A 21,950-nucleotide genomic window follows, 5' to 3' on the forward strand; every position below is an offset into this window, starting at 1 on the left:
CTATCTCAAGGCCATCAGACTGTGAAACAGCCATCACTAGCACATTAGAGGCTGCTGCCTATAGGCATAGACTAGGAATCCCTGGCCACTTTAAGGAATGGAACACTAGTCACTTTAATAATGTTTACATATCTTGCATTACTCATCTCATATGTATATACTGTATTCTATACTATTCTACGGTATCTTAATCAATAATGTTTACATATCTTGCATTACTCTTCTCATATGTATATACTGTATTCTACACTATTCTAAGGTATGTTAGCCACTTAATGTTTACATATCTGGCATTACTCATCTGATGTTTATACTGTTTTCTATTCTATTCTACGGTATCTCATTCACTTAATAATGTTTACATATCTTGCATTGCTCATCTCATACGTATATGCTGTATTCTATACCATTCTACTGTATCTTAGTCCGTTCTGCTTTGACAGCGCTCGTCCATATACTGTACAGTATATAGTCTTAATTCATTCCTACTTAGATTTGTGTGTATTGGGTATATGTTGTGTAATTTGTTTGATATTACTGCACTGTTGGAACTAGAAGCACAAGCATTTCGCTACACTCGCAATAACATCTGCTAATCATGTGTATGTGACCAATACGATTTGATTTGATAAAGTCAGGATGAAATCCAAATAGACCATTTGAAGTGTTCGAAAGCCACAACAACAACAACGGGCCTAGGCTTTACATGTGATTAGGGCTTAAAATGTAAATAAGGCCTTGAAAATAAGGCCTGAATTGTTATGTTTTGTTAAGCAGCGCTGCAGAATTAATCAAATACTTGTACCGTAAATGTTACTAGATGTGGCCATGGAGTGGCGCTCATCGTCAGGGGGAGAAAAACTAATTTAACCCGGAAATGAACACGTGAACCGTATTGTTTACATCCGGTGCATCGGAACAGCATCTGCGTTTGTTTAGAAAGCTGGACCTAGCTCAATTTCTACATCTGTTTTATCTAACGTTTTTTTTTACAGATCGGAAAGGTATCTGGCTAAATAACATCAGAAATGACTGAGGTGTGTGCTCATTCGTGCATCTTCATGTCAGTAAAGCTGAAATAACAATAGGTGTAGCTGACGCGCCACTACCTAACGTTAGCATGATGCCTAGTCTATTTGAAGCACACTTAACATAATTCAATTTGGGAGATTAATATTAGTCGGATCAACTTTATATATACATCTAGCCCAAGTAACATCCGCGGATGTGGTATCGTGGAGTTGAGATATACTTGGCAAGCTAGCATGTATCATGAATATGTAGCTACTAGTAGGTAACTAGCAATGACAGATATTGATGTTGTCGATAGTAATGTTTCCGTGTATTTTATTTTTCAGGATGTGCAAAAGCACTCTGTGCACACGCTCGTGTTCAGGTCCCTCAAGAGAACTCATGATATGTTTGTGGCTGACCATGCCAAACCAGTCTCCTTGGATGAAACAAGGTACTCGTGGTTTGTAAAACAATATGCTGTCTTTGCTCTCTCATCTAGCTAACGTTACTCGTTTCTGTGTGAGATAAAGATCAGCTGTGTGTGTGGGGGTCCTGTCTGTGTGTTCAGGATAGACATAATAGTTTCCGACCCTACACTTGCGCAGGGGGTCGTACAGGCTTTCTGTTTAGATTAAGATACCGGGACCCAGCGCATCTTAGAAACCCTACCCCCACCCAGGGATGAGAAATTCGTTGTACTCCGAATTGGCCCATCATCCAGTAAAATGTTATTTGTCACATGCTTCGTAAACAACACGTGTAGTGAAATGCTTACATACAGGTCTTATTTACAAGTCTTTTCCAAAAATGCAGAATTCAAGATATACATATTAAATAGAAATAGTAACACGAGGAATAAATACACAGTGAATAACGAGTAAAAATAACATGGCTATATACAGGGAGTACCAGTACAGAGTAGAATGTGCAGGGATACAAGGTTGAGATCTATGTACATATAGGTAGGGTCTAGGCAAGGATAGATAATAGACAGTAGCAGCAGTGTATGTGGTGAGTGTGAAAGTGTGTGCATGTGTGCACCTGTTACTTGTGTGTAGGTAGAGTCCACTGTGTGCTCATAGGGGAGTTAGTGAAAACAAGTATGTGTGTGTTGGGGTGTCAGTGTAATACGTATGTGAGTTACACTTTTTTTATTACCTTTATTTAACTAGGAAACTCAGTTAAGAACACATTCTTATTTACAATGACGGCCTACTCCGGCCAAACCCTAACCATGCTGGGCCAATTGTGCACCGCCCTACGGGACTCCCAGTCATGGCCGGTTGTGATACAGCCTGGAATCGAACTAGGGTCTGTAGTGTCACCTCTAGCACTGAGACGCAGTGCCTTAGACCGCTTTAAGTAAACTGACGTTTTCATCATGCTAGATAGCAGTAGCCACACAGCCATTATGGAATGGCACATCTCATTGAACAACATAGGAGCTGATTGGCTGACATATTTTACCTTTAATTGTACGACAAAGCTTTTAAAAAAGTATTCAGTGCCAGTCAAAAGTTTGGACACGTTCAAGGGTTTTATTTATATTTACTATTTTCAAAACTATGAAATAACACATGGAATCATGTAGTAACCAACAGATTTGAAATTCTTCAAAGTAGCCAACCATTGCCTTCATGACAGCTTTGCACACTCTTGGCATTCTCTCAACCAGCTTCATGAGGTAGTCACCTGGAATGCATTTCAAATAACAGGTGTACCTTGTTAAAAGTTCATTTGTGGAATTTCTTTCCTTAATGCGTTTGAGCCATTCAGTTGTGTTGTGACAAGGTAGGAGTGGTATACAGAAGATAGCCCTATTTGGTAAAAGGCTAAGTCCATAGTAGGTCATGAACAGCTCAAATAAGCAAAGATAAATGAAAGTCCATCATTACTTTAAGACATGAAGTCAATCCAGAAAATGTCAAGAACTTTGAACGTTTCTTCAAGTGCAGTCACAAACCATCAAGCACTATGATAAAACTGTCTCTAATGAGGACTGCCACAGGAAAGGAAGACCCAGAGTTACCTCTGCTGCAGAAGATAAGTTCATTAGCGTTACAAAAAATGCTACAGAGTTCAAGTAAAAGACACATCTCAACATCAACTGCTCAGAGGAGACTGCATGAATCAGGCCTTCATGATCGAATTGCTGCAAACAAACCACTACTAAAGGACACCAATAATAAGAAGACTTGCTTGGACCAAGAAACACGAGCAATGGACATTAGACCGGTGGAAATCTGTCCTTTGGTCTGATGAGTCCAAATTTGAGATGTTTGATATCCGCATGTGTAGTTCCCACCATGAAGCATAGAGGAGGTGGTGTGATGGTGCTTTGCTGGTGACACTGTTGGTGAATATTTATAATTCGAGGTACACTTGACCAGCATGACTACCACAGCATTCTACAGCGATATTCCATCTGGTTTTGGTTTAGTGGGACTATCATTTGTTTTTCAACAGGACAATAACCCAACACACCTCCAGGCTGTGTAAGGGCTATTTGACCAAGAAGGAGAGTGATGGAGTGTAGCGTCAGATGACCTGGCCTCCATAATCACCCGACCTCAACCCAATTGAGATGGTTTGGGATTAGTTGGACTGCAGATTGAAGGAAAAGCAGCCAGCAAGTGCTCAGCATAAGTGGGAATTCCTTCAAGACTGTTGGAAAATTGTTCTAGGTAAAGCTGGTTGAGAGAATGCCAAGAGTGTGCAAAGCTGTCATCAAGGCAAAGCGTGGCTACTTTGAAGAATCTAAAATCTTAAATATATTTTGATTTGTTTCACAGTTTCTTGGCTACTACATGCTTCCGTGTGTTATATCATAGTCAAGATGTCTTCACTATTATTCTACAATGTAGAAAATAGTATAAAATAAAGAAAAACCCTTGAATGAGTAGGTGTGTCCAAACTTTTGGCTGGTACTGTATATATATATTGTGAATCACCTATACGTTTGAAAAGATCAAGATATGATTTTTAGGCCATATCGCCCACCCCTACTTTCATGCTCTGATATGTTCAACTGAGTTAACTAGCGTTTCCCTTCGTAGTCACAAGGTGAAGATGGCAGCGAAGCTCAGGGCAGACTACAGTGCCGTTCTACACATGCCCATTCTGAAAGAGGGCAAGGACAGACCACTGGGCTCCAACATGCCTGGCAATCAGAACTATGCCCAACCTGGTAAGAATGCCATCACTTCAACATCAATCATTGACAAATCATTATTGATTTCATGGGCAATGAATGAGAGCAAAACCTCCCAAGTATTTCTCATTTATAACCCTCTGGTCTTCCAGGTGATGATCCAGAGTACTTGATCACTGGGACACACGCATACCCCTCAGGACCTGGTAATTACAACAGTCTTACCCAGGGTTCCCTTACTCTGCTCCTGGAGAGGTACTGGGGGTGCAGGCTTTCGTTCCAGCCCTATCCTAACACCTGATTTCAGCGAATCATGGCTGGAGATGCTTATTTGAATCTGGTGTGTTAAATGATGGGTCGGAACAAAACCCTGCACACTCAGTATCTCTCTAGGACCAGACTTGGAGAACCCTCCCTCTGGTCTAACCCCATGCAATGCTACTGTTGCATGCAAAACCACATTTGTTCATATTGTGTCCACGGGGTGGTGTTACGTGACCTTTATAACGCTGTGTATTGTCGTTCCCCAGGGGTGGCTCTGACGGCGGACACTCAGATACATAGGAACCCCAGTGAGGGGGGAGTTCACGCCATGGCTCTTGCCCTGCCGCCATCACAAGCCAGGTACTTCCTTTCAGATGATGCACGGTAGATGTGTCGAAGTGAGAAGACACCAGAGCAAACGGAATTCAATAGTCCACGTCAGACAGTCTGTACTTCCCCGCAATTCCGTAGCACCACAACCTCCTGTACAGACCCCAGATGTTAGAGACATGAACAAAGTGTTATTGTATCCAAGCAACACGGGACTCCAATCGGGATTGCCTATCTTATTAGAGTGCACTTTGACACCATCCAGCATCCATTTCTTTGCGTGTGTGTAATTGCAGGCTGGACGCCAGTCGCACTGCAGCCGGTGTCGGGGACATTCACAGAAACGCAGGGGGGGCCGAGAGGTCTTCTGCTCCTCACTCGCACGCTATGGTGGGGTAACGCTCTCTGATACGTATCATTACACTTCGCATGCATTTCTGCACCAACATTCCATTCAGTCTTGTATGATATAATGCTACCACTGTGGATAATACTAATCGTTTTCTGTCTTATTTCTAGTCTCTTTTGGAAGGAGGCGGCACCAAAAACTCGTCCCTCGTTGCCAGAAAAGCCCCCACTATGCCCAAGCCCCAGTGGCACGCTCCATGGAAGCTGTTTCGGGTAAAGGACGTCGTTTTGTCATGTCAAGAGCTTCTGAATGCACTTACTTCCTCTACAGTCTACACACTTTATCAAATGCACAGGGCACACTCACAAAAAGCATGGATGTTTTGTAAGGAACTGTCCCTAGTCCTTCGAACGCAGTACAATAATCGTAGAATATCTTCATGCAAGGCCTATGCGTTTTAAGATAACTTCAGGTGTATTGACTTGCTCCCTGTTTTGTGTGGTAACTGATACAGGTTTGCTTTATCCCTTCCAGGTCATCAGTGGTCATCTTGGCTGGGTGAGGTCCATTGCCGTAGAGCCCGGCAACCAGTGGTTTGTGACAGGCGCTGGCGACAGAACCATTAAGGTGAGTACAGAGAGAGACCGAGAGATCTGTAACTTCTAAACAGCGGTACAAAATCGAAAGTAAAAGATGCAAAAATTAAACTTAAGAATGGGACGCATAGAAATAGTGCACATAGAACAGATATACCGCTTCTTCTACTTGCTTTCAATGAGAAATCTACAACTAGCATTTCTATGAATTTGGTCGGGTCCCCCCAAAAAGTTACATTTTGCAGCTTTAAAGGAAGAGTAACGCCTTTGTTTTATCAGTGTGTGTGATTGACAGGAGAGATGTGACCAATACAATTTGTTTGATTTGATTTGAGATAATGAGAGGGGCTACGTTTTTACCACTATCATCACTACAGGGACTGAAGAATGGGTAGATCGCCTCTGTAAAGGTGCAGCCAGTGAAACAGATATGATAATAAGAAGTGACATAAGGGTTTTGGGACACCCATTTGATCTATTCAATGTCAGTCAACTGGTGGCATTTAGTCATGTATCTCGTAATACGTCAGCTATAAGTTCGCCCGTGACGTCTAATCCCCATTGTTTCTCATTCTCCTGACAGATCTGGGACCTAGCCAGTGGGAAGCTAAAGCTCTCCTTAACAGGACACATCAGCACAGTGCGCGGCGTGGCTGTGAGCACCCGGAGCCCCTACCTGTTCTCCTGCGGCGAGGACAAGCAGGTCAAGTGCTGGGATCTGGAGTACAACAAGGTATTGTACTAGTACCCTTTCATTTCTGCTTTACTTTATATGATGTGTTTCAATGGACTGTTGGTCCATTATTATCTAGTTAAGTATTTAGTATAGTTTCTGCTCTACCTCACTTAAAAAAAATTTTTTTAGGTTATCAGGCACTACCACGGCCACCTCAGCGCCGTGTACGACTTGGACCTGCACCCAACCATCGACGTGCTGGTCACATGCAGCCGAGATGCCACAGCCAGGGTAAGTCTTGCTAATTACTAGTTGTCTTAACTTTCAAAAACGTTATTTTAGTGGAACATTTTGGAGTGTATTGGGAGATCAATATGAAATCTCTATGTCTATAGGTGTGGGATATCAGGAGCAAAGCCAACGTGCACACCCTGTCCGGACACACCAACACAGTGGCCACAGTCAGATGCCAGGCCGCCGAACCGCAGATCATCACAGGTACGGACAAGGATATGTTACAACTGCTTTGCCTTGCTGTGTTCATATATTGGCTAGTTGACTCACTCCAAACTACCATCAAAGGCTTATCATCTTGTTACATTCTATTATGAGCTGGCGCGAGGAGAAATCAGGATTTTTAAAATTTTGACCTTTTCTCCTGGGTCATGTTCAGTAGGGAAAAAAATAGGATAGAACACTTGAACTTGTCCGAATAAGAATGCAGCGTTTTATTGTTAAGTTTCAAAACATTTTTCTACGGTGTGACCTGAACACGACCTGGCTTTTTCCGTTCCAGGGAGCCACGACTCTACCATCAGGCTATGGGATCTGATAGCTGGGAAGACCAGAGCCACTCTCACCAATCACAAGAAGTCTGTCAGAGCACTGGCCCTACATCCCAGACAGTACGTCACTTCCTCATACGTAGTAAACGGTGATGCATATGTTGCACCCACGTTCGCCATCTTTTGTTATCTAGTTGTAGGTAATGATAGGGTTGATAGGCTCGCTCATTTTATTTGTGTGTTTTGAGTTATGGCACTGAACCATTGGTTGGCTGAATGTTACAGGTATACCTTAGCCTCTGGCTCTGCCGACAACATCAAGCAGTGGACGTTCCCAGACGGCAACTTCATCCAGAACCTCTCTGGACACAACGCCATCATCAACGCAATGGCGGTCAACTCAGACGGCGTGCTGGTATCAGGAGGTATGAAAACGTCCTTTACTTTTTCCCCAACAGGGATATCCTTGTCCCATCGCGCACTAGCGACTCGTGTTTGAACAAAAGATATCTTGTATATATGTTGCGATTGAAATAGACAGTTTTGAGCCTCTGTCAGGATGATTTGGTCAGATTATTTCTAGTCATAGTACATTGAATGATTCTGAAGGGCTTTGTTGCTTCGAAAGCCCACTACTAAAGATGGGCAACAAATGTAAGGGAAGTGGTAACTGCAGAGGCTGGAAGCAAATATATTGAAGTGATAGGAAATCCTACTACTATGCCTATGTCTTGATCTAGATACAGCTAATCCTTACATCTTTTTATTGTCTCCGTTAGCTGACAACGGCACCATTCACCTGTGGGACTGGCGGACCGGCTACAACTTCCAGCGTATCCACGCCGCCGTGCAGCCCGGCTCACTGGACAGCGAATCGGGGATCTTCGCCTGCATGTTCGACCACTCGGAGAGCAGGCTGATCACGGCCGAGGCCGACAAGACCATCAAGGTGTACAAAGAGGACGACACGGCGGTAGGGAAATACTTGTATCCTGTGCTGTAAAAACACACGTTTTTGTTGATTTGAGATTTGATTCAGTAATGGACGTGTTAATTACAACCTCATACAAAGTGGATGTTTATTCAGTCAGTGAAAATGACAGTCACTAAAACATTGCTAAGCTAATGAAACTGTGGTATTACTTTGAGTACTTCATAAGTTCTTGTTTCTGACTAGGGTGGGATTGTTTTTTTTCTTTCAGACCGAGGAAAGCCACCCAATCAACTGGAAACCGGAAATCCTCAAGAGGAAAAGATTCTAGTTTTGCAACAAACAAAAAAATACATTAATTTCTGTTGTCAATATTCCCATCAATAGAACTCCCATAATTTTTGAAAGAAGAATATTCGCACAAAAATGAGTTTGCTTCTATTTTTACTGTAATTTTGGGGGTTTTCAATGTAGTCCTTATTCTAAGTACCATTTTGGACAGCCAATAACCTTCCAGAATGTTTGTTCTTGATGATGAATGCTCTCTCATATCTCTGGTCACTCTCGTCCACCATGAGAAGCCACTTCTCAGCTTAGTGTACACATAGTCCCCCACTCGGGTCAAATCTAGTAAACGTGTGGAAAATTAAGATTTTCTCATCATTAGAAAGGTTTTCTTTCTTTATTTCAGAAACACCAACTGTATATACAAGAGAAACGTAATTTGTTGTGCAATCTGGTGTATGAAATCACTGTATGATAAAAAGAAAAAGAAAATGTTGCATCTCATTTTGAATTTTCGTGAAGCGTGACTCACCCATAGTGTTTGCAGCTGTTTGCATTGATCTCCCAGTATCCATCATCTCCTGGGTGGTCCTGGAGCTCTACCGTATTCCTGGTTTCACTGATATCATGGAACTTCTGCTCACCTGTTAGACAAAGCAGATGTTCACTGTAACAAAACTACTGTATATGGTTATTTGGGGTATTATCAACAGTGAAATACTCTGTTTTACTGTAGCATACTGTAAATGATGGGCCATTGTGGGAAAATGTGGGCGGGGAAATAATTGGTCTATTTTGAGTGGTACTGTAATTCAAATCAAATCAATCAAATCAAATGTTATTTGTCACATACACATGGTTAGCAGATGTTAATGCGAGTGTAGCGAAATGCTTGTGCTTCTAGTTCCGACAATGCAGTAATAACAAACAAGTAATCTAACTAACAATTCCAAAAAAACTGTCTTATACACAGTGTAAGGGGATAAAGAATATGTACATAAGGATATATGAATGAGTGATGGTAAAGAGCAGCATAGGCAAGATACAGTAGATGATATCGAGTACAGTATATACATATGAGATGAGTATGTAAACCAAGTGGCGTAGTTAAAGTCGCTAGTGATACATGTATTACATAAGGATGCAGTCGATGATATAGAGTACAGTATCTACGTATGCATATGAGATGAATAATGTAGGGTAAGTAACATTATATAAGGTAGCATTGTTTAATTCCAACCCACATAATACAGTATCTGTACTGTATCATTGGGAGTGCCAAAAATGGTATTGTTTCTGGCTTAACATATTTGAGGCTTTGTAAGAGGCTACATTGCACCTGTGAGTGAGAATGCTGTACCAATTTAAGTCCTATATGGTTATAGTTCCCCATCAATTTAAAATGTATAGGGGACAGATTGGACTGGGGCAAGTCTTCAACCTTAAATGGTTGCACATTTTGTCATGTCCTGTGCTCTGTTTTCCCCTGTAGTCGCTGCCAGTTTGGAAGCTTCCAGAAGTGCAAATGTTATAAGACACCAACTATTCATTAATATGCAGTAATGTGTAAACACTTAGCAGCCAACCTGCTCGCACCAATCCCTTGTAATTACAGTAAACCATTTATCATTCATTATGATTATGCTAATATTCACTTTTTTAACAGTATAATAATCAATGTTATGGTATTGTACTGTCATTACACAGTACTTCCTTTGATACTGTATTTATATTACAGAATTTGACTTGCCACAGTAAGTCTTTGATATCTTGATAATATGCTTGATAATATGCAGCTCTTTAAAAGGGCAAGTTCACAGATGAAACAACAAAATGATTTCCCTGCCTCTGTTTTGGTCAAAACTGAGGGATGGGCCTGGAGAAATGTAAACACTCAGATTAATAGACAGCTATGGTTACAAGGACTGACCATCAGTGATATAAAAATGAACGTTTTAACCATGATATGGTATACAGTGTTTGTTTACATTGACAATGTTTACAAACATTGGCGAAAAACAAGCTTATATTTTGGGTTCTCAAGGAGTGTGACAGTTGAACTGAACTCATAAGTTATTCAAGAATCAATGGATATATATACACTACTGGTCAAAAGTTTTAGAACACCTACTCATTCAAGGGTTTTTACTTTTTACCATGTTCTACATTGTAGAATAATGGTGAAGGCATCAAAACTATTAAATAACATACAGATACAAACCCATGTTCAAGATTAAACTGATCCTCTCTTGCCCCACAGCTCTCACAAAGAAAAGAGGACATTGATTGTTTTCTTTAATTAGTATGCAAAAAAAGGTTTAACATTTCTGTAAAATAACAAAAACTCATGAAGGGAATAGAGATACAATAATAGGGAATCACGTTTTCTATGGATACAGTTTTACAAACTCAGTAAGCAGTAATGACTCAACGTTGCCACAATGTAGGGATTGTCAGTTATGATCATGCATTGCCTCTGACATGACAACTTCAGTACTTGTAGGACCTGCCTTTCAAACAGAGTAATATCAAACATCCTCAGAGAAAGTGGCTCATTCATATTTGATCCACCGTAGTAACCTGATCCTGTTATCGGGCGTGGGACAACAGCTTGCACAAATTTAGAATAAAAAAAGAATGTCCATGCAAGAAGACTTTGAACAAGGTATGATGGAGTTATTTCAGACGTGAAAAGTGCCTGTTAATTATCTGTTATGCTGGTCAGTTTTGCCAAAGCACAGCCCCCACACAACTGGAGGGATATCTTCAACCGCCAACTTACCATCCTGAGACAAGGCCGAGTATAGCCCACAAAGATCTCCGCCACGGCACAAACCAGGGGGGGCGCCAACCCAGACAGGAAGACCACGTCAGTGACTCAACCTACTCAAGTGACGCACCCCTCCTAGGGACGGCATGGAAGAGCACCAGTAAGCCAGTGACTCAGTCCCTGTAATAGGGTTAGAGGCAGAGAATCCCAGTGGAGAGAGGGGAACCGGCTAGGCAGAGACAGCAAAGGCGGTTCATTGTTCCAGAGCCTTTCCGTTCACCTTCACACTCCTGGGCCAGACTACACTCAATCATAGGACCTACTGAAGAGATGAGTCTTCAGTAAAGACTTAAAGGTCGAGACCGAGTCTGCGTCTCTCACATGGGTAGGCAGACCATTACATAAAAATGTAGCTCTATAGGAGAAAGCCCTGCCTCCAGTTGTTTGCTTAGAAATTCTAAAGACAATTAGGAGGCCTGCATCTTGTGACCGTAGCGTACATGTAGGTATGTACGGCAGGACCAAATTGGAAAGCTGGGTAGGAGCAAGCCCATGTAATGCTTTGAAGGTTAGCAGTAGAACCTTGAAATCAGCACTTGCCTTAACAGTAAGCCAGTGTAGGGAGGCTAGCATGGTATAATATGATCACATATTTTGGTTCTAGTCAGGAGTCTAACAGCCTTATTTAGCACTAACTGAAGTTTATTTAGTGCTTTATCCGGGTAGCTGGAAAGTAGAGCATTGCAGTAGTCCAACCTAGAAGTAACAAAAGCATGGATGAACTTTTCTGCATCATTTTTGGACAGGAAGTTTCAGATTTTTGCAATGTTTCGTAGATGAGGAAAAAAGCTGTCCTTGAAACAGTCTTGATATGTTCTTCAAAAGAGAGATGAGGGTCCAGAGTAACGCCGAGGTCCTTCAGTTTTATTTGAGACAACTGTACAGCCATTAAGATTAATTGTCAGATTCAACAGAAGATCTCTTTGTTTCTTGGGACCTAGAACAAGCATCTGTTTTCTCCGAGTTTAAAAGTAAAAAGTTTACAGCCATCCACTTCCTTATGCCTGAAACACAGGCTTCTAACGAGAGCAATTTTGGGGCTTCACTATGTTTCATTGAAATGTATAGCTGTGTGTCATCCGCATATCAGTGAAAGTTAACATTATGTTTTCGAATGACATCCCCAAGAGGTAAAATATATAGTGAAAACAATAGTGGTCCTAAAACGGAACCTTGAGGAACACCGAAATTTACAGTTGATTTGTCAGAGGACAAACCATTCACAGAGACAAATTGATATCTTTCCCGACAGATAAGATCTAAACCAGGCCAGAACTTGTCTGTGTAGACCAATTTGGGTTTCCAATCTCTCCAAATGAACGTGGTGATCGATGGTATCAATAGCAGCACTAAGGTCGAGCAGCATGAGGACAGATGCAGAGCCTCGGTCTGACGCCATTAAAAGGTAATTTACCACCTTCACAAGTGCAGTCTCAGTGCTAGGATGGGGTCTAAAACCAGAATGAAGCATTTCGTATACATTGTTTGTCTTCAGGAAGGCAGTGAGTTGCTGCGCAACAGCTTTTTCTAAAATGTTTGAGAGGAATGGAAGATTCCGTATAGGCCGATAGTTTATTATATTTTCTGGGTCAAGGTTTGGCTTTTTCAAGAGAGGCTTTATTACTGACACTTTTAGTGAGTTTGGTACACATCGGTGGATAGAGAGCCGTTTATTATGTTCAACATAGGAGGGCCAGGCACAGGAAGCAGCTCTTTCAGTAGTTTAGTTGGAATATGGTCCAGTATGCAGCTTGAAGGTTTAGAGGCCATGATTATTTTCATCATTTGTACTAAAACACATGAGTGTCTCCCTTTATCCTAGGTCCTGGTAGAGTTGCGCAGACTCAGGACAACGGAGCTTTGGAGGAATACACAGATTTAAAGAGTCTGTAATTTGCTTTCTAATGATCATGATCTTTTCCTCAAAGAAGTTCATGAATTTATTACTGCTGAAGTGAAAGCCATCCTCTCTTGGGGAATGCTGCTTTTTAGTTAGCTTTGCGACAGTAACAAAAATACATTTTGGATTGTTCTTATTTTCCTCAATTAAGTTGGAAAAATAGGATGATCGAGCAGCAGTGAGGGCTCTTTGATGCTGCACGGTACGGTCTTTCCAAGCTCGTCGGGAGAGTTCCAGTTTGGTGTGGCGCCATTTCCGTTCCAATTTTCTGGAAGCTTGCTTCAGAGCGCAGGTATTTTCTGTATACCAGGGAGCTAGTTTCTTATGACAAATGTTTTTAGTTTTTAGATGGAACTGCATCTAGGGTATTGCGCACGGTTAAATTGAGTTCCTCAGTTAGGTGGTTAACTGTTTTTTGTCCTCTGACGTCCTTGGGTAGGCAGAGGGAGACTGGAAGGGCATCAAGGAATCTTTGGGTTGTCTGAGAATTTATAGTAGAGGTCGACCGATTATGATTTTTCAACACCGATACCGATTATTGGAGGACCAAAAAAAGGAAGATACCGATTAATCGGACGATTTTTTAAAAATGTATTTGTAATAAATGACAATTACAACAATACTGAATGAACACTTATTTTAATTTAATATAATACATCAATTAAATCAATTTAGCCTCAAATAAATAATGAAACATGTTCAATTTGGTTTAAATAATGCAAAAACAAAGCATTGGAGAAGAAAGTAAAAGTGCAATATGTGCCATGTAAGAAAGCTAACGTTTAAGTTCCTTGCTCAGAACATGAAAACATATGAAAGCTGGTGGTTGTTTTTAACATGAGTCTTCAATATTCCCAGGTAAGAAGTTTTAGGTTGTAGTTATTATAGGACTATTTTCCTCTATACCATTTGTATTTCATTAACCTTTGACTATTTGATGTTCTTATAGGCACTTTAGTATTGCCAGTGTAACAGTATAGCTTCCGTCCCTCTCCTCGCTCCACCCTGGGCTCGAACCAGGAACACAACGACAACAGCCACCCTCAAAGCAGCGTTACCCATGCAGAGCAAGGGGAACAACCACTCCAAGTCTCAGAGCGAGTGGCGTTTGAAACGCTATTAGCGCGCACCCCGCTAACTAGCTAGCCATTTCACATCGGTTACACCAGCCTCATCTCGGGAGTTGATAGGCTTGAAGTCATAAACAGTGCAATGCTTGACGCACAACGAAGAGCTGCTGGCAAAACGCACGAAAGTGCTGTTTGAATGAATGCTTATGAGCCTGCTGCTGCCTACCACCGCTCAGTCAGATACTTGTATGCTTGTATGCTCAGTCAGATTATATGCAACGCAGGACACGCTAGATAAACTAGTAATATCATCAACCATGTGTAGTTAACTAGGCAGTTAGTCTCCTTGTGGAGTGCAACGAGAGGCAGGTGGTTATAGCGATGGACTAGTTAACTGTAAGGTTGCAAGATTGGATCCCCCGAGCTGACAAGGTGAAAATCTGCACGGGGGGATATGGTCACTAGTGTAACCAGGAGGTGAGGCCTCATTTAACACAGTAAATTCATCAGGTTTAAGCCATGTTTTAGTCAGGCCAATCACATCAAGATCATGATCAGTTCATTGACTATAACTGCCTTTGAAGTGAGGGATCTAACATTAAGTAGCCCTATTTTGAGATATGAGATATCACAATCTCTTTCAATAATGGCTGGAATGGAGGTCTTTATTCTAGTGAGATTGCTAAAGCGAACACCGCCATGTTTAGTTTTGCCCAACCTAAGTCGAGGCAGACACGGTCTCAATGGGGATAGCTGAGCTGACTACACTGACTGTGCTAGTGGCAGACTCCACTAAGCTGGCAGACTGGCTAACAACCTGCTGCCTGGCCTGCACCCCATTTCATTGTGGAGTTAGAGCCCTGTCTATGGTCGTAGATAAGATGAGAGCACCCCTCCAGCTAGGATGGAGTCCGTCACTCCTCAACAGGCCAGGCTTAGTCCTGTTTGTGGGTGAGTCCCAGAAAGAGGGCCAACAATCTACAAATTCTATATTTTGGGAGGGGCAGTAAAACAGTTTTCAACCAGCGAATGAGTTGTGAGACTCTGCTGTAGAACTCATGACTCCCCCTAACTGGGAGGGGGCCAGAGACAATTACTCGATGCCGACGTATCTTTCTAGCTGATTTACACGCTGAAGCTATGTTGCGCTTGGTGACCTCTGACTGTTTCATCCTAACATCGTTGGTGCCGACACGGATAACAATTTCTCTATACTCTCTACACTCGCTAGTTTTAGCTTTAGCCAGCACCATCTTCAGATTAGCCTTAACGTCAGTAGCCCTGCCCCTTGGTAAACAGTGTATGATCGCTGGATGATACATTTTAAGACTAATACTGCGGGTAGTGGAGTTGCCAATGACTAGGGTTTTCAATTTGTCAGAGCTAATGGTGGGAAGCTTCAGCGTCTCAGACCCCGTAAAGGGATAAGTAGAGATCAGGGAAGGCTCGGCCTCTGACTCCGACTCGCTGCTTAATGGGGAGAACCAGTTGGAAGTTTGTCGGCTAAATGAGAAACATCGGTTGAGCATTCCTACAGCATTTCCCTCCAGAAGCCATGAGAAAGTTGTCCGGCTGCGGGGACCGTGCGAGGAGATTTATACTAATCAAATCAAATTTTATTTGTCACATACACATGGTTAGCAGATGTTAATGCGAGTGTAGCGAAATGCTTGTGCTTCTAGTTCCGACAATGCAGTAATAACGAACAAGTAATCTAACTAACAATTCCAAAAAAACGACTGTCTTATACACAGTGTAAGGGGATAAAGAATATGTACATAAGGATATATGAATGAGTGATGGTACAGAGCAGCATAGGCAAGATACAGTAGATGATATCGAGTACAGTATAACATATGAGATGAGTATGTAAACAAAGTGGCATAGTTAAAGTGGCTATTGATACATGTATTACATAAGGATGCAGTCGATGATATAGAGTACAGTATATACGTATGCATATGAGATGAATAATGTAGGGTAAGTAACATTATATAAGGTAGCATTGTTTAAAGTGGCTAGTGATATATTTACATCATTTCCCATCAATTCCCATTATTAAAGTGGCTGGAGTTGAGCCAGTGTCATTGTCAGTGTGTTGGCAGCAGCCACTCAATGTTAGTGGTGGCTGTTTAACAGTCTGATGGCCTTGAGATAGAAGCTGTTTTTCAGTCTCTCGGTCCCAGCTTTGATGCACCTGTACTGACCTCGCCTTCTGGATGACAGCGGGGTGAACAGGCAGTAGCTCGGGTGGTTGATGTCCTTGATAATCTTTATGGCCTTCCTGTAGCATCGGGTGGTGTAGGTGTCCTGTAGGGCAGGTAGTTTGCCCCCGGTGATGCGTTGTGCAGACCTCACTACCCTCTGGAGAGCCTTACGGTTGAGGGCGGTGCAGTTGCCATACCAGGCGGTGATACAGCCCGCCAGGATGCTCTCGATTGTGCATCTGTAGAAGTTTGTGAGTGCTTTTGGTGACAAGCCGAATTTCTTCAGCCTCCTAAGGTTACAATCTGTACTTACTGGTGGCACAGATGCTGTTTCATCCTTTCCTACACTGAAATTACCCTTGCCTAATGATTGCGTCTGAAGCTGGGCTTGCAGCACAGCTATCCTCGCCTTAAGGCGATCGTTCTCCTGTATATTATGAGTACAACGACTGCAATAGCCCGTATGCACATTCCATGATCGAACGTTTTAAATACACTTCCTATCGGTTTGGCAATTTCCGGTCAGTCTAGTCGAACCAGGGACCCTCTGCACACATCAACAACTGACACCCACGAAGCATCGTTACCCATCGCTCCACAAAAGCCACGGCCCTTGCAGAGCAAGGGGAACAACTACTTCAGGTCTCAGAGCGAGTGACGTCACCGATTGAAACGCTATTAGCGCGCACCACCGCTAACTAGCTAGCCATTTCACATCGGTTACACTCACCCCCCTTTTGACCTCCTCCTTTTCCGCAGCAACCAGTGATCCGGGTCAAGGCACCAATGTAACAGTATAGCTTTCGTCCGTCCCCTCGCCCCTACCCGGGCTCGAACTAGGGACCCTCTGCACACATCAACAGTCACCCTCGAAGCATCGTTACCCATGGGTGTCAGTTGTTGATGTGTGAGTAAGGAAATAATTCCAGACTGTTTGAAAATCTCCTTGTCACTCACAGATCCAGCACACAAGGATGACACAAAAGCGACAGCTCCATGTGGTGACATTCCCAACATGCCCTTAAAGGTACAGAGTGACTTGAAGGAAGAAAACACTTCACTCTGCAGTAGTAGTGAAGATGGTGTCTGGCAGGTGGGCTTTGATGGTTTTCTTGGGGATCCATATCCATGCTGATCCAAGTAGACAGTAGAGGAAGTTGGCCCAAGAGATGATAATCCGGCTCACTGTCGATTGGTGGATGCTGAACCGGTGGGCTGAATCCTTCTGCTTCAGACCCAGCGACAGATGAGTCATAAACAAGAAGAACTCATCGATTGATGGCAGTGTCTGAACGTAAAGAAACCCATTTTAGTACAATAGTCCTTATATTCGGTCCATAACAAAAAGTAAATTATGTTTAACAATTACAGTAAGATCAAATAATATACTCTTAAGTATTTAATTAAGTTGTCCCTTACCGGTTTTCTTCGAGTAACACTTGTTTCAGATGGATTGGTGCTTGTGACTCTTATAAACTTGGTCTCTGCTGCCCGCTCAATCAAGTGCCAGAAGGCCATCAGGTGGGTATAGCTTGCAAATCTAAAGATGGACCCAGAGTATTTGAATACCAAAAAAGCTCATTACTGTTATTGTCCATCTTCTCTAAGCCCTAGCACTATACATGACCTAGCGGCTATTGTAGCCTGTTTTCTTGTTACTGCAATTCGTACTGTAATTCACAGCAGCTATCATCACAGCAGTGAATTTGTTTTAAATGTTCTGTTATTTAACCTGGAAAGTGGACTAAGAACCAAATCTTATTTGAAGCAACGACCTGGGAGCATTTTTGGGGGTTAACTGAAAAATAATGTAAAGACAATATACATTCAATGTGCCTACTTAGACTAAGATATGCTAGACCAGTATCAAATAACAATGAACATGTACTTAAAGGTAAGATGGACTTTAGGATAATAATACTAATAATTAATAGTAAATAATAATAATGCTGGATAATAATAAATTATTACTGTACCTTGTGTAAAAACGTATATCATCGTCAGATCCAGCAAATCGTTGTAGACCAAAGCCGCGTTGGGTGGTCAGTTTCTCCAGCTTGGCTCGAAGCTCCTCAATTTCTCTTACGTGCTCATGGATTGCCATTAGGGCCAGGGCCATGTCCAGGGCTGCGGGTTCAGGGACTGCACAGTAATCATGGGTCTGGACCGGATCAGAGACGGCACAGTCCATAGGCAGCGCACCTGGTTCTTCATCCCAATCCGTCGGAGCAGGTTTCAGTCTTCTTTCCCAAACATCAGGTCTCTTTTTAATGTGCCAGTTCAACGCGAAGACAGTAAGAACAAGACCTCTTTTTAGGTATTGTCGCCCCCCAATTTTCCCTCAACAAAGTCACTTTCGACGAAATGTGTACTACACACCTTTGTGTGTTTGGTGACAGTAAAGTTGTCACGACGTACTGCCACCAAACACCTTTTTCTGAGCTCTACATCGACCGGGAAACGATGGAAGCTCACAATACCATTACATTTGGAATAAACTGAACACAGAGGCACTGAACAATGTTCATTAGCACCTCCTTCTCGGGGCTGTAATTTAAACGTAGTCATTGCTAACTATTTCAGTCAGAGATGCATCGACGATAGCTAGTAAGCTAATGCTAAAAACAATAGCAGAACTCGCTCCGGAAGTCATCAACTCGATCGGAAGTAAATTAGAACGTTGGAGGCGGTATAATGCATCATGTTAATGTTACTACTTAGCTTCGGCTGTTGGAAGTCCTGACGAACCATGTCCAGATAAAACGTCCGGAGTAAAAACAGTTGAGTGAGGGAAAAAATGTAAATATAAACGGTAATTCAAAAGTAAAGTTGTCAGGTAGCAAAGTAAGGTTGCCAACAAAACGCACAGCCGCACGTAAACAAGTCTGCAAGTTGTGACCGGAAATGACGCTCAGGGATTCGACAAGACTCAACTAGTCTATTGTAGAATTCTATTGTAGTTGTTGATTTTAGAATACCTTCAATACATCTGCAGTAATTCCTTGTCTAGCATTTCTGATTCACACTTTTGTATCGAGAATGTTTCATGCATGAAGAGAGATCAGACATGTGAAAGGTTAATTCTGTTCCAGAGCACAGAGCAGCACTGGGTGGGGAGGAGCATGCAACGTCACTTTACTGAAGTGAAACTGAAGTGTGTAGACGTACTGTACATTGCCCACATATGCAAACGGTCTCACACTCTTGTGTAAAATCTAAAACAGTACCGATAAATTGGAGAAAGTGCCCACCCTCTTCCACACACAGATACAGGTGAGCACAGATTTACAAGGGCAGGTGAAGATGCATTCTAGTGTGTGAAATCTTGTATTCTAATGAATTCCTTTATTCTCCAGTTTTTGACTACAGTACCTATGTTTAACTTTATTTTGTACATTTACTGATTTATACTGTATGTTGTATGGTTAAACAACTTTGGTTAGATTCTCAAAATGCCATGTTGACAGTGGCACTAAAACTATCGAGAGCTGACTCTTTCCAGGAAATCATTTAATCTCTCTAGAATCTCTCTAGATATGGCTTCCTCCAGCAGTCTCCTATCTGAAGAGCAGTTCCTGTGTTCTATCTGTCTGGATGTGTTCACTGAGCAAGTCACCACTTCATGTGGACACAACTTCTGCATGGCCTGTATCAGAACGTACTGGAATAGCAAGGATCTGTACCAATGTCCAGTGTGTCAGGAGAAATTCTCCAGACGGCCTACACTTCGTGTCAACACAACTTTCAGAGAGGTTGTAGAGAATTTTAAAAAGAGGAGAGAAAAGGGTAGACATGGGCCCCCTCTTAAACCTGGAAATGTTGCCTGTGACGTCTGCACTGGGATGAAGCGCAAGGCCTGGAAGTCCTGCCTGGTGTGTCTGACCTCTTACTGTGAGACTCACCTGGAGCCTCATCAGATAGCCTCACCCTTAAAGAGACACAAACTGATCAACCCTGTGGAGAATCTGGAAGACAGGATGTGTAAGAAGCATGACAGACTCCTGGAGTTGTTCTGTAGGACTGACCAGACATGTGTGTGTCAGTTCTGCACTGAGGCAGACCACAAGACTCATGACACTGTCTCTATAGAGGAAGAGTGTGGAGAGAGGAAGGCTCAGCTGGGGAAAACTGAGGCGGAAGTGAAGCTGATTATCCAGGACCGACAGAAGAATGTTAAACAGATCAAACTCTCAGTAGATCTCAGCAAGAAGGATGCAAAGAGAGAGATAGAAAACAGTGTACAAGTCTTTACTGCTCTGGTGCGCTCCATTGAGAAAAGCCAGGCTGAGCTTGTTGAGGTGATTGAGGAGAGGCAGAAAGCAGTAGAGAGGCAGGCTGAAGGGTTCATTAAAGATCTGGAGCAGGAAATCACGTAGCTGAAGAGGAGAAGCACTGATCTGAGGCAGCTCTCACAGACTGAGGACCACCTCCAACTTCTCCAGAACTACCCATCACGAGTGTACAAACCTCCACCCACCAAGAACCTGTCTGAGATCAGTGTTCACAGTGATCTGTGTGTGGGGACTGTGAGGAGAGCTGTGTCCCAGCTGGAGGAGATACTGAATAAAGAGATGGAGAAGCTGCCTGAGGTCAAACTGAAGAGGATTCAGCAGTATGCAGTGGATGTGACTCTGGACCCTGATACAGCACATCACAAACTCATCCTGTCTGAAGATGGGAAACAAGTGAGAACTGGAGACACACAGCATAATCGTCCTGACAATCCAAAAAGGTTTGACGGTCATCGATTTGTCCTTGGAAAGGATGGCTTCTCAACAGGGAGATTTTACTATGAGGTGATTGTTAAGGGGAAGGCTAGATGGAATTTAGGAGTGGTCAGAGAGTCCATAGACAGGAAGGGGATTATTATACTGAGACCTGAGGATGGACTCTGGACTGTGTCCCGAAGGGACGTAAATGTGTACGTGAGCTGGATCTTCCCCCCTGTCCTCCTCTCCCTGACAAAGAAGCCCCAGAAGGTGGGGGTGTTTGTGGACTATGAGGAGGGTCTGGTCTCCTTTTATGATGTGGAGGCCAGGTCTCATATCTCATCTTACACTGGCTGCACCTTTACAGAGAAACTCTTTCCATACTTCGGCCCCTCTGATAATGATGATGGTCAAAACTCAGCCCCTCTCATCATCTCTCCTGTCAATCACACACACTGATTAAACAACGGAAAGGGAATGGATCATTCATTAATTGCATTAATAAATCATTAAATATATCAATTTATTATATTTAATCAGTCGACATTACACATGATTATATTTTCCATGGATGTCCTCTGAAATCTCATCATCAAATGAAAAGTGAAACCTCTTTACTCTGTTAGGGACAGATGGAATATTATTGGGAGAGGGGTGGTCCGAAATAGGGGAGGGTTCTCAAACCTTTTTTATTGCTTTGGGGATGGTTGTGTGTTTTCTTTTGGGGGGGGGGGGGGTAGTGCAATTTTTCCTCATTTACATTCACCATTCTGCTCGTATTCTCCCAATAAACAATGACTTACTTTTGATATTACCCTAATAAAGATTTGAAACGTTTGGGAAATTTGTTTTG

General features: G+C 42.5%; 2 protein-coding genes across 3 annotated transcripts; both read left to right on the plus strand.

The window, feature by feature from the left end:
• The first annotated feature begins 834 nt into the window (after positions 1 to 834).
• On the plus strand, positions 835 to 8,885 carry LOC109901136 (pleiotropic regulator 1-like). The gene is made up of 15 exons (XM_020497180.2): positions 835 to 1,037; positions 1,359 to 1,465; positions 4,071 to 4,201; positions 4,318 to 4,371; positions 4,696 to 4,789; positions 5,056 to 5,149; positions 5,279 to 5,380; positions 5,643 to 5,735; positions 6,288 to 6,437; positions 6,570 to 6,671; positions 6,776 to 6,878; positions 7,177 to 7,285; positions 7,451 to 7,590; positions 7,945 to 8,138; positions 8,368 to 8,885. Exons 1-15 carry the CDS (start codon positions 1,029 to 1,031, stop codon positions 8,425 to 8,427), a joined length of 1,542 nt encoding a protein of 513 aa, XP_020352769.1. The 5' UTR covers positions 835 to 1,028; the 3' UTR covers positions 8,428 to 8,885.
• Positions 8,886 to 19,228: 10,343 nt separating this feature from the next.
• LOC109901137 (E3 ubiquitin/ISG15 ligase TRIM25-like) lies at positions 19,229 to 21,941 on the plus strand. 2 transcript variants are annotated; one of them, XM_031837773.1, is made up of 2 exons: positions 19,229 to 19,661; positions 19,912 to 21,941. In XM_031837773.1, exons 1-2 carry the CDS (start codon positions 19,573 to 19,575, stop codon positions 20,762 to 20,764), a joined length of 942 nt encoding a protein of 313 aa, XP_031693633.1. In that variant the 5' UTR covers positions 19,229 to 19,572; the 3' UTR covers positions 20,765 to 21,941. The 2 variants fall into 2 exon arrangements, with proteins under 2 accessions (XP_031693633.1, XP_031693634.1); XM_031837774.1 differs by having other exon boundaries at positions 19,923 to 21,941.
• The last annotated feature ends 9 nt before the right edge of the window (positions 21,942 to 21,950 follow it).

Source organism: Oncorhynchus kisutch, linkage group LG12 (assembly GCF_002021735.2).
Source record: "Oncorhynchus kisutch isolate 150728-3 linkage group LG12, Okis_V2, whole genome shotgun sequence".
Classification (NCBI taxonomy): domain Eukaryota; kingdom Metazoa; phylum Chordata; class Actinopteri; order Salmoniformes; family Salmonidae; genus Oncorhynchus; species Oncorhynchus kisutch.